The sequence below is a fragment of the Argiope bruennichi genome, chromosome 7, assembly GCF_947563725.1.
Source record: "Argiope bruennichi chromosome 7, qqArgBrue1.1, whole genome shotgun sequence".
In the NCBI taxonomy this organism is placed as follows: Eukaryota; Metazoa; Arthropoda; class Arachnida; order Araneae; family Araneidae; genus Argiope; species Argiope bruennichi.
In genome coordinates this window covers 79,731,076-79,745,767 of record NC_079157.1, presented here as the reverse complement: position 1 = coordinate 79,745,767, position 14,692 = coordinate 79,731,076, and the positions used below count along the sequence as shown (strand labels likewise).

At 29.4% G+C, this 14,692-nt stretch overlaps 1 protein-coding gene across 1 annotated transcript in view; it reads left to right on the top strand.

The window, feature by feature from the left end:
* The window catches only part of LOC129975166 (choline O-acetyltransferase-like), a 174,619-nt gene that overhangs the window by 109,363 nt on the left and 50,564 nt on the right, over positions 1-14,692 (top strand). Inside the window, exons 4-5 of the mRNA XM_056088133.1 lie at positions 10,855-10,908; positions 11,756-11,939. Coding sequence (XP_055944108.1) covers positions 10,855-10,908; positions 11,756-11,939 — 238 coding nt within the window. The remainder of the gene's footprint in view (positions 1-10,854; positions 10,909-11,755; positions 11,940-14,692) is intronic.

The window sequence follows — 14,692 nt, the reverse complement described above, 5'->3', positions numbered from 1 at the left end:
TTAGTTAATTAGGGAAAAAGCAATATTAATTTCATTTCTATAAACAAATTTAAAAAACAGAAAGGCTTATTTTTTTAATTATAAAATTATGTAAAAATAATTCTTCATTAATAGTATACTCCAAAGTCATTGAAGATAAAATTGCGAATAATTTTAAATTAAGAATCTAATAAAAATTTTGAAAGAGTAATATGTGTGCCACGATTTCTCACAATGAACTGAAGAGCAATTTAAAGTTATTTCATCAATATATAAAAGGATTTTCACCCCCAAAATCAACGATATGCCAACTTTGATAGCTTTACGTCCAACGGTTCGTCCTGTAGAATAAATAGTGTTACGAATCTGTAATGCGGCTTCCCAGCATAGTTGGTTCCATAAGAGGTTCCAGAGCTTGGCGACAAACTTGGCGACCATTTGGCAACTTTGGTGCCAAAATAGATTATACCCGAAACATCGAGAATTTTCCCGAACCGTCCAGTAGGAACCGAGTTAAGCCTCGGACGTTCCTGATTGGTTGAGAGGTTTTTAGCCCCGCCTCCTGAGACCTATAAAAGGAGCTGCAGCTGCCGGGGAGTAGTGGTGAACCAGTGGTGAATTGAGTAGTCGGAAGCGACAGAGAAGAGTGGTCGCTGACCAGTGGAGTCGTCGTAGTCGGAACCGACGGTAAAGAACTGGCCTTCCAGAGCTAAGCGGAGCAGCGACGAAGTGAAGCTAGTGCTGAACTAAGCTGTGTGCTACTGTCTGCAGTAGAATCTGTTGTATGCTGCACGTCTCGGCTGAAGATAATCGTCTTCTGTGCTGTATATAGATGTCGTCTTTGTGCTGTCCTGTGTGTCCTCGTGTAAATAAACGTCGTTGTTTTATTTTCTACTGCCGCCTGGTGATTGAGCGTTCTTCACACCATATAACCCCACTATCCAAACGAACCCCGGAAATTTCGTAACAATAGAATGATTTTAGCATTGCGCATATCGCAATTCCAATTTACAGATATTATTCCACACCAAAGATATTATCATATTAAAAAATACCATATATTATTCATGATAAATATTCATGATAGATTACTTGATGCACAGAAGAGTAAAGATGTTAAAAACGATTCACATTATGTGCTTTTCAAATAACACTTTACATCCTATTTTGCCATAGGGAAAAACTTCATAGTATCTGTACTGCTATTTCTCTCTGTGGATCAAAGAATGTTTTTAAGGATTTAAACTGTTTCAAAGGAATACCAAGACATTTTGTTTGCAGCATATAAAGGCAGTTAGTTGAATTTCTCACTGTCAACTTCAGACAAAGAGATAATAAAATCAATTATTTGCAAGCAAGGATTCTGTCTCCACCCCCAAAATATGACTGAACCATTAATTTAGATAGAAAATATATGATCACAGTCTTCTGGAAAACTAATAGCATAATCTTTTTTAGAAATTTTGAAAAAAATAATAACAATAATTTGAAAGTCATTATGTTTGTTTATTGCATCATTCAAATTAGAAATTTAAAGAAAAAACATCATCTAATAAAACAAAATTCCTTTTCATAATGATAATGCCCCAGCTCATAGTTTTGCAGTTGTGACCTGAAAATTGAATGATTTATGCTATAAAGTTCTTTCTCATCTCACAAATTATTCCGATTTGGCTCCTTCAGATGACTGTCTATTACCAAACATAAAAGGACTTTATAAAGAGTTGTCGAAGTATTCATATTACTTTTAGATTTGAATTATATAAAGTAGAATTTTTAAAAAAATAAATTAACGGTTAAAATTGTAAAACCATAATACTTTTTCCTAATTCTAATTTCCATTTAACATTAGGCATAGTATTTGTAATTATCGTCATATTATGTTACTTCTCAAACTCTTCTTTATATAAGTATTGGACATTTTTTAAACAAATTTTCAAACATAGTTTTGCACTTGTTATAAACATTCATATTGATTTTTTGTGAACCTTTCCTCTCACATAGCTGCATCAAAAACCTTTTATGTTCACGTAAGAACACGCATTGATTTTTTTAAATTATCTGCTAATTTATTGCATTTTATTCAATAAAATTTTAAACAAAAATGTCAGTTATAAAGCAACATGCTTTCTTAATAATTCTCCAAACCTTTTATCCAAAAATGATTATCATCAAGTGGAGGATCATGTTTTTTTGTACATTATTTGCATAGACATTAAAAATACAACAATAATGAAGGTATATATTATTTAAATATAAAAAAACAATCTGATTATCTTGCAACTAGTATCACACTGAGAAATTTCAAATTTTTCAAGTATGTAATTAAATTAAAATATTATGCCCTGAATTATGCTCAATAATTGTGAACCAAAGGATTTCTTAATTATTGAAACATTTTGGATAATTGTATTTCTCGTACTAATCAGTTATGAAAAATAAAAAAAAAATATTGTAAATGGCAACTTTAAAACTGGCGTATAAGATATTAAATGACATTTTTAAGCAAGAAGATTTGGTAACTAAAAATAAGCAAAATTTAAAAACTTGGTCATGTTACAATTGTAGCCTATGCCTATTTTTGTATGAAATAATACAAAATCAGACCTATCGCTATACTGTGAAACCTTCTCGTTGGGAATGTCCCCAACTGAAATTCCTATTGTGCCAATAATAATCTGTCGTCAGGATCAGCCCAATGCTAATCATTTCTTTAAGAGCTCTAATTTTCTACATTAATGTGGTGCAGGTGTAACAACCTGATAACACTGATCTTTTCTTAATCAATTAAGAAACGCCAAGATATATCTCCAATGTACTCCGTTTTATTTCATAAGAATAACTTTTTATCTTTAGAATATATCTAACTAAAATCTAGACAAGGACTTTGACATAGAAAGAGGAAAATCGTCTTTTTCAACTGAAAGAGAACATATCTGATGTTCCTTTTGTTTTTTGATAAGGTAGCTTATTCTTTCCGCCTTTGCCAAAAAGAAATCTTATCTTAACATTGGGATGGAATTCAGGTGAAACCTTCTGAAAAGTAATTGCAGTTTTTTTTTATGCATTTTACACTAAATGGGTGGAATGAAAATTTGATGATTTTGTAGATAAAATTTGCACTAATAATACACAGCAGAAAAGAACTCTTGGTATTCGTATAACTCTTTAGGCTATATTTTATTAATAAAAGCAGAAATATTAATTTAAGAATAATGAAGAATCTGAAAAGTATGTTGTTTAAATAAATAGAGATAATTCCCAAAAACATCTATGCAGGTATATTTCGCCGCCGTGTGTGCGCAAACACGATGTCTCAAAAACGAATGAACAAGATGCAATTAATTATGCTTTACTATAATCACTATATGGTCTTTACCTTAATTTTTCAGACTTCTTTCGAATTTTTTATCAAATCATCGCTAAGAAGATGACTTTTAAAGACAATATACAGATACTGTGTATGCGAGTGCTAAAATCCAAAGACACCACGAGTTGTAACGATGAAATTTTGCATGTTGTCCGTTAATAGAAACTTGTAAATCTATATCAAATTTTAAAACCAAATTCATCGGCAATTTTAAAAAAATACAAAAAGATGCTTTTTAAAAATCTTTATTAGATTTTCTCCATGAAGTCTCATTCTTACAAAGATGTTTTTAAATTAATTTTAATATTCATGTTCAACGAAAACAAGTCAGTTTACTTATTTGTATATATTTTTACACTTCCATTACAGCAAAATATTGCATGCATTTATTCCTTATAATTTTCTTTATTTACAAGTTTGCTGTCACCCAAGTCCAAAGAAATATATTTTATACCTCTGTAGTAATGCTTTTATTTACATGCAAAGTCTCTTCGGGAAACATTTTTGCATACCTATGTAAAAATTACCTATTCTCGTATCTATAATTAAAAGTTTCTCAAAAAAGAATTATTTAGATTTATTTCCCATTTTTGAATTTATTTCATTTTAATATTTTAGGACTTCTGTACTGATTTGACATAGTTGGTTCTATCATTGATGAGCAGGGTTTTTTTTAATGCAAAATTTAACAGTGACGAGACAATAATCTGTGGGTGGTCTTGCTGCTTCTCCATGTGCTGCAAAATCTTATGGACAAGGCAAAAAGGGAAAAAATAACAAAAATACTTAGTTATACCTTCTTGACATTCAATTTCAGTTTCTGAAAATATATAAAATCAATATAATTATTAACAAATTCCATGTACATTATCTTGTGGATCATAAATTCTCTTTCAAATAATATAAAGCTTTTGATAATGATTTTGATTTGATTTGTATGCATATTTTTAAATTTGTAAAAACGCTAGTGAAGTTTTTTATATAAAGAAAAGACAAAAAATCATTTTCATTGTTGTTATTATTTGATGTACGTTCCTAAAGCAATACTGGGTAATATAAGAACTATGAAATTAAGAAACGACAATGTAAAACCGGAAGTAAAAAAGGTAATTTTCAAGATTTTAAAGTATTTTTATAACATCAATCAAGAATGTTTGGCTATGCAGTAGAATAATTATTTTTAACTAGTGACACTCTGTACGTTGATGATAACATCAGGGGAGGGGGGGCATACTTTTTATATTTTAAGAGCAGGCATTGCATGATTAAGCTGTTGATGAATTTGAAATGTGAAAAAAAAAAAATCTCAGTTATGCACGACAATCGAACGTGCTTTGTCAGCATTCAAATAAAAGTTGATAAGTTGGTGGTTATTTTTACCATACATATCTTTAAAAAAACAAGCTTGTCCTCAAAAAGATTTTTTACGGAATAATTAACTCGCATTTTCTCTTGCCACGAGAAAAGTCTGATTGATGGAATATTTTACTTACGCTACAGCTATTAATTACTATAATTGATGATTAATAAATATGTCTAGTCCAAGAATGGCTTCATGAATTATTCAGCGTCAAATTTACATCACCCATATCTAATGAACACTTTTTTTCACCCGCTGCATAGATTTCATGCTTTTGTACACTTCAGTATTTGATTTTGTTCGCCTTATGTCGTACAACTTCAGAAAATGCCATCTGTTAATAACTATTTATTCTGTTTTTTATGTTAACAATTTAAATACCAGCTGAGATTATTGCTTAGCTTCCGTTTTTTTTTTTTCGTTTGTTTTGCTTTGTTTTTTAATAATAGTTTATTTTCTTTTAAATTGAGGAATTTGATAAAATCTGCAAATGCATTGAAGATAAAATATTAATCTAAAAATACTGTGAAAAAATATCTATTATAGAAATTGACCAATAAATATAATTCATTTTCTCGTTCATAAAAAGTATAAAGTATTTAAAAAAAGCAATATAACCAAACAACAATTATATAATTGCGTTATAATCGTAATCAAGATATGCTTTTCTTTTAGTCATAATACAACTTTTTTATTGCTTTTACTTTATTTTGTATGAAAGCATTCATGTATGTTTGCGAAAAAGTAAATTTTTGCATACTTTTGAACAGAGTTCCATTCATTGTACAGAGTGGGATTTCATTTTTAGGATTTATGGGATATGTCTACAAAGATCTCGGCTTATAAAATAAAGATTCGCTAGTTCGATGTCCTGTTCTTTTAAAGATCCGCAGTGTGTGTGTGTGTGTGGTAGATCTAGAGATAGAGAGAGAGAGAGTGCTGGTGTTCTACAGTTCAGACCATTTGCTACTAAATTTCACATAAATATACTTTTGTAGGTAACTAGGAATTTAATAAGCGAATAAGATTTAAACATTTTTTTTTACGATCACTTCTCAAAATATCCACGAAAACAATTTTCATAATGTTTCAAAGTTTTTTTAATGTCTTTTTAATAATGTCAATTTAGTTGTCAAGCAATTTTTTTCTCGAATTTTGGTAATTTTTAAAAAATATTTCTTGAATAATGTTAAATAACAGATGCCATTGTTACATTGAAATTTGACCAGATTTGTTCATCAAATATTTAATCGCTTGATTGTTAAATATCAATTAAAAAATTAATTTTTATTATGTGCACAGTTTGTATGCGTAATCAGCAACTAATGTTCCAATTAATTGATTACCGGAAAATTACATTTTTAATTGGATTATGAAAAAATGACATTGTTTTAAAACCTACCACAATTTTCTGCTTAAAACTGCTTAGTTAAAGGGAAAATCACAAACGTCAAGTTATTTAGAAAGAAATCGAAATAAAACGCAACAATATTCCCGGCAAACCATCTGATCGCCAAGGACGACTAGTCAAGATAGCAATGATGTCTTTCTTCGCTGAAAACTATGTTTTTTTAAATAAAAGATTTATACAACCCGACATACCAATTCCCCTTTTTTAAGACTCTCGACAGGATGCGACTTATTCTAATAAACAGTAAATACGATGTTGCCATACACATTTCGCAAAAAAGCAACATTCCAGAGCGGAAACAAGCTGAGAGGCACCGAACGATCAAAAGAGTCTTGTACCACCAGAAAATATAAATAAAATAAAGAAGAAGAATAAGAGGATAAGGAAAAAAGGGAGTGAAAGGAAATATTCGGCAAGTAAAATACAAATGATAAAAGCAGCAGCTCGAACAGTGCAAATGCTTTTATCGTCTCACAGTCATAGAAACGTGCTCTGCCTTCTAGAACACAGCAGAAACGGCGTTTGCTTTTCTACCAGTTGGGTTACGGCAGCTTTGGGACCCACCAGTCAAGTACCTTCTATTTAAATAATGCCTGCCTTCCCTGCCGCCATTCGCAACAAATTGGCTAAATTACGTTGCGTTGCTGCATCTGCATCAGTTTTCACAGCATATGATTTTCGCAACATTCTAGTAGTTTTGGAATAGGATGAAATAAAGAGTCATTTCGTCGCAGGAGTATTTTAAGCTGGTTTCTGCAGTAGAAAGTTGCATTTTAGATGCTGATGTTCTTTCTTTCTACTGTGCGTGTGGAATGAACGTAATATCTCGTTTGAAAATTTTTGTTACAGTTTCTGATGACAAAAAGAATTTTAAATATGGCTCATAAGTTAGTTTTATCGGACAAAATGCAAAATAGCAATACGTGTAAATTCGCTCTTGCTTTAAATGGTATTTAAAATTGTGCAACAGAGAATACTAAGTTCATATAAAGAAGGCCATTTTTTTTTAAATCTTTCATACGTTTTGAGGGATTTTAAGATTATATAAAAGTAAGAAATGTTTCTTCTTCCTCTGTACCGTTTCAAGTAATTTAGATTATAGTGAAAACAGTATGAAATAAAAAAATAAAAGAAATTTACTCGATCAATTTTTTTTTTACTTTGTGAATATAATAATTTTCGTCAAAAGCAGCTTGCTATAGTTTGATTAAGAAAGGCTAAAACTTTGAATTTAAAAATTATAATTATATATTATATATAAGAGATAAGCTTCAAATTATTTCTTTTATGTGCATTTAGAAAACAAATGAAAGCGTTATTTTGTATAAATGACTTGTGAGCAAACAGAGACATTTTAAATTGAATCTTCAAGATTGGTAGGCAATGCATAAAAAAAAATGTTTTCTAAATTAGTTTTTAAAAATTGAATAATGTCATTAAGTATGTTACATTTATTATATAATAGTGAATTTTTCATTTTTGTAATTTAAGTAAATATTTTCTATAAATTTCTACTAAAAATTCACGCATTTTGTAATTTTTCTTGAAGAATAACAATTTATTATATTCTCTTACAAAAATTTATAAATTTATAACTCTGAATGAATTTTATATGGCAGTGATGCCACACTGTAGCAAGCAATCATTTGTAAAAACTTTCTATTTTGAAGTATACAGCTAAACCAAATGTAGATTGAAAGATAATGAAAAAAGTATGAAGCAAACATATGAAAAAAAAGAATTAACTAATAAGAAAATAGAATTAAATAAAACAATATTTTATAAACCCGATAACAAAATATCGTTCTTAAAAGAAGATGTTCTAGACACAATTCTACGTTTCTGACTAAAAAATTTATCAAGTATTTTAAATCAGTTCATCAAATCATCAAATGAAGATAGCTTTAAAAATGTGTCTTCAAAATTAAAAATCAGATTATTTTCTCATTAATTACAAACCTGATTGCTTCACGTTTAAAGTTTCTTTTTCCATCCACAATTTTATGGTATAATGCTTATAAAACTCGCGCTACATCGCATCGCAATTAGACGAAAACTCAAAGAATAATACATTTAAATGGAAAAATTTTAATGAAACAGATTTTAATCTTTAATGCTGGAGGGCTAAAAACCCCTCGATTAAAGCTCTTCTCTAGTTACCTCTTCCTCTTAGATATTCTTTTTTCAAGAATCGTAGAATCATTGCAGGTGTTTCAGACAGCAAGACCCCCTAGGTATATTTCTAATAGAATATGTGTTCCAGAGGAAACGAACAGTCCCCTCCCTCTTCGCCCTAGCAAACTAAGGGCTGCTCTGAAAAGCCCTGCTTTGTTTCTGAAACTGTTATCTGTGCTCCTGTCACTGGATGATACAATGCGTAGCTATGGGGCACCTCATTCATTTTGAATCGTTTAAATATGCAAGCTCACGTTACTAAGGGGAAAATATCTAGTAAATATTCAGGTCGATCACTTCGTAGAGAGTCTGAATTTGAATATCGCCCGCGGACTAGTAAACTATACGAACAATTTGGGAATTCCAGAGAGATATCTGTATGCATAAAGACCATAAATGATTGCCTTAATATTGTTGGCCTTATTAGAAATTATATGTGCTTGCTTTTAATTTGATAGCTTTGTTGTTGAATAGTTGTTTGAAAAGTGCAAATCTGCACTTTTGTATGTATTTGAAACTAACAAAATATGAATAATAAAATGGTGGACCTTTTTTTGTTTTTGAAAAAAACTCAAACCCAAACATTCACTTACATGAAGTCAGTATCCTTACAGACTTATTTAATGAAAAAAATTAGCAGTACATGTACATTCTTCCAAAATTTTTCAATGCGTAAGCATTCTTCCAAATTCCTAGCTTTCCATATACATAAAATTTATTCTTTATCCTTTTTTGCCAGAAGTATTATGCATCCTATTTCATACCTGTGTTAAAGTCATTTGAAAACAATCTTCATTTTGAAGTTATTTTGTTGAAAAAAAAATATTTATAAATATAAACTTTTTAAGAATATTTCAAAAATGTATAGAAGAAGAATACTGTTGAGGTTGCTTTGAAAAAATTTCAATCTAATCAAAAATCTAAAAAAATCCTCCAATACATCATACATCGCTAATATTTTTATTTATCCAAGATTATGTTATTTGTCTTATTTATTTTTATTTTTATAAATAAATTTGTTTTCATCATAGCATCTTGGTTTCTTATTTTATTCAAGTTATTTTTCCGACAAATTATCGAACAAATAAAAAATAAAAATGAACACATATTTTGATTCATTTATGTATTTGCTTAACAGACGATTATTTTCTAATCTGCACCATTGTATTATATGCAAGATCATAAGTTCCTGAATATAAAAAAAGGGCTACATTTAAATGAAATCATTTTTACAAATGTTAATGAACTGTTATATGCAGTATGCTGAAAGTAAATTTGCTCAGATCGCAATCGCTTTTATTCCTAGATTCAGTTCAATACAATTAGTTTTTTCATATGTGATAAATACATATGTGATTTTTGATACATATATGAATAAATACATTTCATATGTGATTTTTGTGTCTGAATGAAAAATACTGGTATTCAATGGAAACGATATTTACATGTTATGTGCATTTAAGTTGAAAATTATTTGCAAATGATAGTGTTAATTTGTAATATATATATATATATATGTGTGTGTGTGCGTGTGTGTGTGCGTGTGTGTGTGTGTGTGTGTAATGATATTTTAAACTTTTAATTTCAATTTAATTAATTTTCAAGATTTTATCTTAATTTAGCCGATAGTAACTTCATTCTAAAATATTCTCTTATTTCGTGATCCAATTCCACTGTCTCTACTTAATTCATTCAAGAGAAGCTTTGTTAAATTGTTGAATCAGCTAAAATCTAATGAGGCAAATTCTTTAGTTGTTTTAGTTGTTGGACTTACTCATACTGCCGGACAGATACACTTCCTCTGAATAGATGTCATCAAAAATTTAATAGATATATTCAAATGTGGTGTAAATTCTGTATATCAAATTTCGCTGTATCAAATGTGTTTTTTCGACTCACGGAGTTTTAAAACATGTAGATGCCGTCAAAATCACCAGTTTAAATTTTTTGACGATAATTATACTTTCTCTTTTTTTATGCTTCGAATACGATAAAGTAACGATTTAACAGCTTTGAAGTTATTTCATTTTCTTATGAAAAAATTCTTTCGGGTGTGAATGTGTTCCTAAAATACAAAACTTTTTTAAAATTTAATTCTATTAGCGAACATTTTCTGAAAACAAAAAAAAATTAAGAGAAAACGTGTTTTCCTTTTACTGCTTCAATTCAGCACATCTGAACGATTCCTCACTCAATGAGTTTCGCTTTAAAGATAAAAAAAATTTCTTACAATACTTAACCTCTTAACCACCATAACCACTCTTCATATGGGCATGATATTTTCGTTGAAATACAATCTCTCAAAAGACGCTATAATTTAAGTTCAAAATTACACAAAATCCACAAAGGTATCAAATATTACATGATTTTTTAATTAAATCAGTAAGAAAGCACATCTCCGAAACGGAGGGGGGGGGGGAGTCATGTAATTAAATTATGAAGAAAGCAAAGCAATTAAGGGGTAAACATCATAAAATATAAAAAATTATTACTTAAAGATTTTAATAACGTGGTATGTCTTTTACGATATTTGCTAATTTTTTTTCATTCATTTTCAAGGTTTGCCGCCAAAATCATCCTTTTCGCTCTCGACTACAAAAAGAAAATAGACAGGTAAATATTTTAATTTCAATAACTTAGTTCTTGATTATTTTTGTTGATTTTACTAGCCAAAGAACAAATACTTGATCATTATCTTGATTTGATTATCAATATTTTCGTTTACTTCTTTTTTCTATTATTCATTAATAAAATTGATTCAAAAATGTGTGACAGATATATTCCATATAAAAACGAAGCACGTTGCAAATTCAATGTATTACTTTAATGTGGCTGAATTAAAAATTATTTACTTTACATAAATAATATATCATCCAAAAAATTTATTGCTTTAAATTGTTTGACAGCTACAAAATCATTTTGAAAATGCTTTTTCATATAATGTACTTTAATAAACAAATGATGTCGAAATTAGTTTTAATATGGTGTATAATTTATCATGAACTTTATATTTATGAAGAACCCGAAACAATCACATTGGTTACGCAATGTGAAATATAAGAAAACAAAAGTATATTTCAATAGCTTGCTGATTATTTTATATTGAAAAATAAATATTTTTTTTGTTTATTTTAATACCCAATCATATTTTTTTTTTATTTTTTTGGAAAGGTCTATTTTAATATCCATAAATTCTAACATTGTTAAAATTCATTTTTACAAATATTAAAAAAATATAGCACAAAAATTTTGTCTAATATTGCATTCTGATTTTTCATCAACACTTTTTAATAATGAAAAACTATTTTTTCTAATTTAAATGAGCAATTAATTGAAAATTTCCTGCAAAAGGCAATGAAAGAATATTTTAATCAATACATCAATAATGTAATACATTGAATTCTTCCATATATATTTAGAGAGAGAGAGAATGAACATGATAAATTCTTTCTTTTTATAGCAATGAACTACCTCCTGATCTCGTTCCTTCCCGTGGAGGAAAGCCCTCTCACCTGTGCATGGACACGTACCACCACTTTTTTCCAGCATACAGAAGACCTGGAGAACAAAAGGACGAACTCGTCATGTCCGACCAACAAGACAGCAAACATCCTTGGAACGTAGTGGTAGCATGCAAAAACCAGGTAAGAAAAATAAACTGTTTTGAATGTTGATAGAATGGTGGAAATTGCATGTGATCCATTGCTCACACAATCAGAGCGCTAGGATTCTCCTCGGCATTCTCATATCATTAGAGTGTCCCATAAGTTTCTTTCACATCACGCTTGTAATAGATTTAACTGGTTATCTTTACATGAAGATGGATGTTTGTCAATCAGTCATCTATGATATCGATTGTTCTAGAGTTCTTTCAAAGTACGTTTCGTTGGCGATATATTATCTTTTAAAGATTTTTTTCTACACCGTTTGATATGTATAGCTAAAGGATACATTTGTGGCATGTTATGTTTCACTGCTTTAAGGAAGGTAATGCTACAACCAATACGCTCATCCACAATTGTCTAAAGACATTTAGAGCTGAGAATTTTGACTCGAAAGTTGAAGATCACAACAATAACTCAGCAAACGATAAATACGCTTATTTAGGCTATGTTTGATGAAATTCCGTTATACAGTTAAGCGAGGTACCGAAAGCAACGAACATTACCAAGACAACTATAAAAAATAACCTGTTCAAGATAAACTTCATGTCAAACAAAGTGAAATTTAGATTCTGCACCTATTGACCTGGACTGACCTCGTAAACTCCGTCTCTATCATGCGATATACTTGCCCTGCGACATGAAAGAGATCCTTTCTTAAAGAAATTAATCACTGGAAACAAAACTTGCGTGGATTTTATCAAAATGTGTATCGAAAATGCACTAGGCTTAAGGACAACTAACCTTCAACTGTCGAGAAGCCTGGACTTCGCCAGAAGAAAATTCCTTTGACCCATTTGGCGAGACTGGAAAGGTTTTCCAAGGTGAAAAACAATCAATTTTGTCAAATATTGCAATCTATTTGATTAACTAAAAGTCTCCTTACAGAAAAACAACCAGAATTTTGCCATTAATTGACTAGGCGTCATTTTTCTTGAGAACAATGTAAAACTACATATTATACTAATGTAAGAGAAAAGATATTACAATTGGATTGAGAAGTTCTACCATATCCCCCGAATTTCCCAGAACTTGCTCCATGTTACTATTACTTAATCCTGTCATTAAAAAACTCTTTTCGTGATAAACAATTCCAGTCCATAAGTGAGATAAAAAGGCATCTCGAAAAATATTTTGCAAGGAAACTTCAACAACTTTAAAAAGAAGGAAAAATGAGTTTTAAGCGGTTGAAGAAATTGATGAAGCAGAGTAGTTCAAATACAAACATCAAATCAAACTTAATCAAATAATATAATGCATTCATTTCGTATCAGAAAAAAAGGAAAGAAACTATGGGATACCCTATTATATCACAATATGACGAGTTTTGTGTTTAATTTGTCATCTAGCATAGAGAGTCAAAAATGTATTTTAAAATAATACCTTTGACCGATTGCTTACAATATATCACTTATTTTCAATTTTGGTATAAAAATCATATATCATATATAAAATGCGCGTATTTAACTTGCGTTCCAGAGCTGTGATGTTCATATATATTTGAAAAGGCATATTCTACTAATAGTCAGCTCATTTGTAGATTTCTTTCAATAATTCTTGAAGTAAGCCACATGTCAAATTTCAACTAAATATCTCGTTGCGGTTTTTTTTTTTTCTTTTTTAAGTTAGTGCATTTACTATTATACGGACTCTCAGGCACGTAAACTTTCTTGGAATGGATTTTGTTCATAATTTCTATACGATCTACAAATTTAAAATGTGCATGTAAAATTTTATTTGTCTTAGTCTTAGAATTATGGTGTTTTCAAACAAATATAATTCCATAAAATTCTATTGATAACTATTTGTCAATAGAATTTATTCTTCTTTGATAAATTTATTTATCAAAATATCTGAAAATGATGTAAAATTCCGAAATTGAATAGTTTGATGATAACAAAATTTTCTCTATATATATTTCTTATAGGACAATGTATACAAATACAAATATTAAAAAAATATTAAAATATTTTTGGCAGTATGTAATCTGAACAATTTACACTACCTCGATATCATAAGTATTTTTATCAAACAATTTATTCCTGAGAAAAATTTAAATTTATCTACTGCGAATACCAGCAGGTTGCATCTGCAAGCTAATTTCATAAAGTAAATTATTTAATTTAGAAAGAAATAATTACACATCTCGTGTTGGCAACATCTGCCCAGAATTAACAGCTTAATTAAGAATTATTTATAATTAAAAGCCTGACTGATATTTTTATCCAGAAAGCAACCATATTACAGGGATAGGGAAGAAAAGCAATAATTTTTAATAAAAATATTCATTTAAAGAAGACTTAAATTAAAAAATCTTTCATATTTACTCATTTAAAACAAAGTAAATCACACGAGAGACTAGAAACGGCTCCTCTTGAGGTTGCTTTATAAAGTCTGGACATAAATTTCTCTTTCATACAACTGTTTGCAAATATCAGATGTGTCCTCTGCTAAGCCTAATTAGAATTCCCTTTGGGCGGATGAGGGAGGAGAAAAATTTCATTTCACTTTCCTCGGAACTAATTAAATTATCTACTGTGAACTCATTTCACTTCAGTGTAGACCGGAAAAGATGATTTGAAATTTGCCTGATGATGTGTAAAATGAGAAAAACGTGTGGAAAAGACTTTTCAAGAACAGCTTTGTTGCTAACTGAATTTTATATGTCGTTAAGTTTTGTTTATGTATAAATTTATTATTATTAGATGTTTTTTTACCGAAATAATGGAATCATA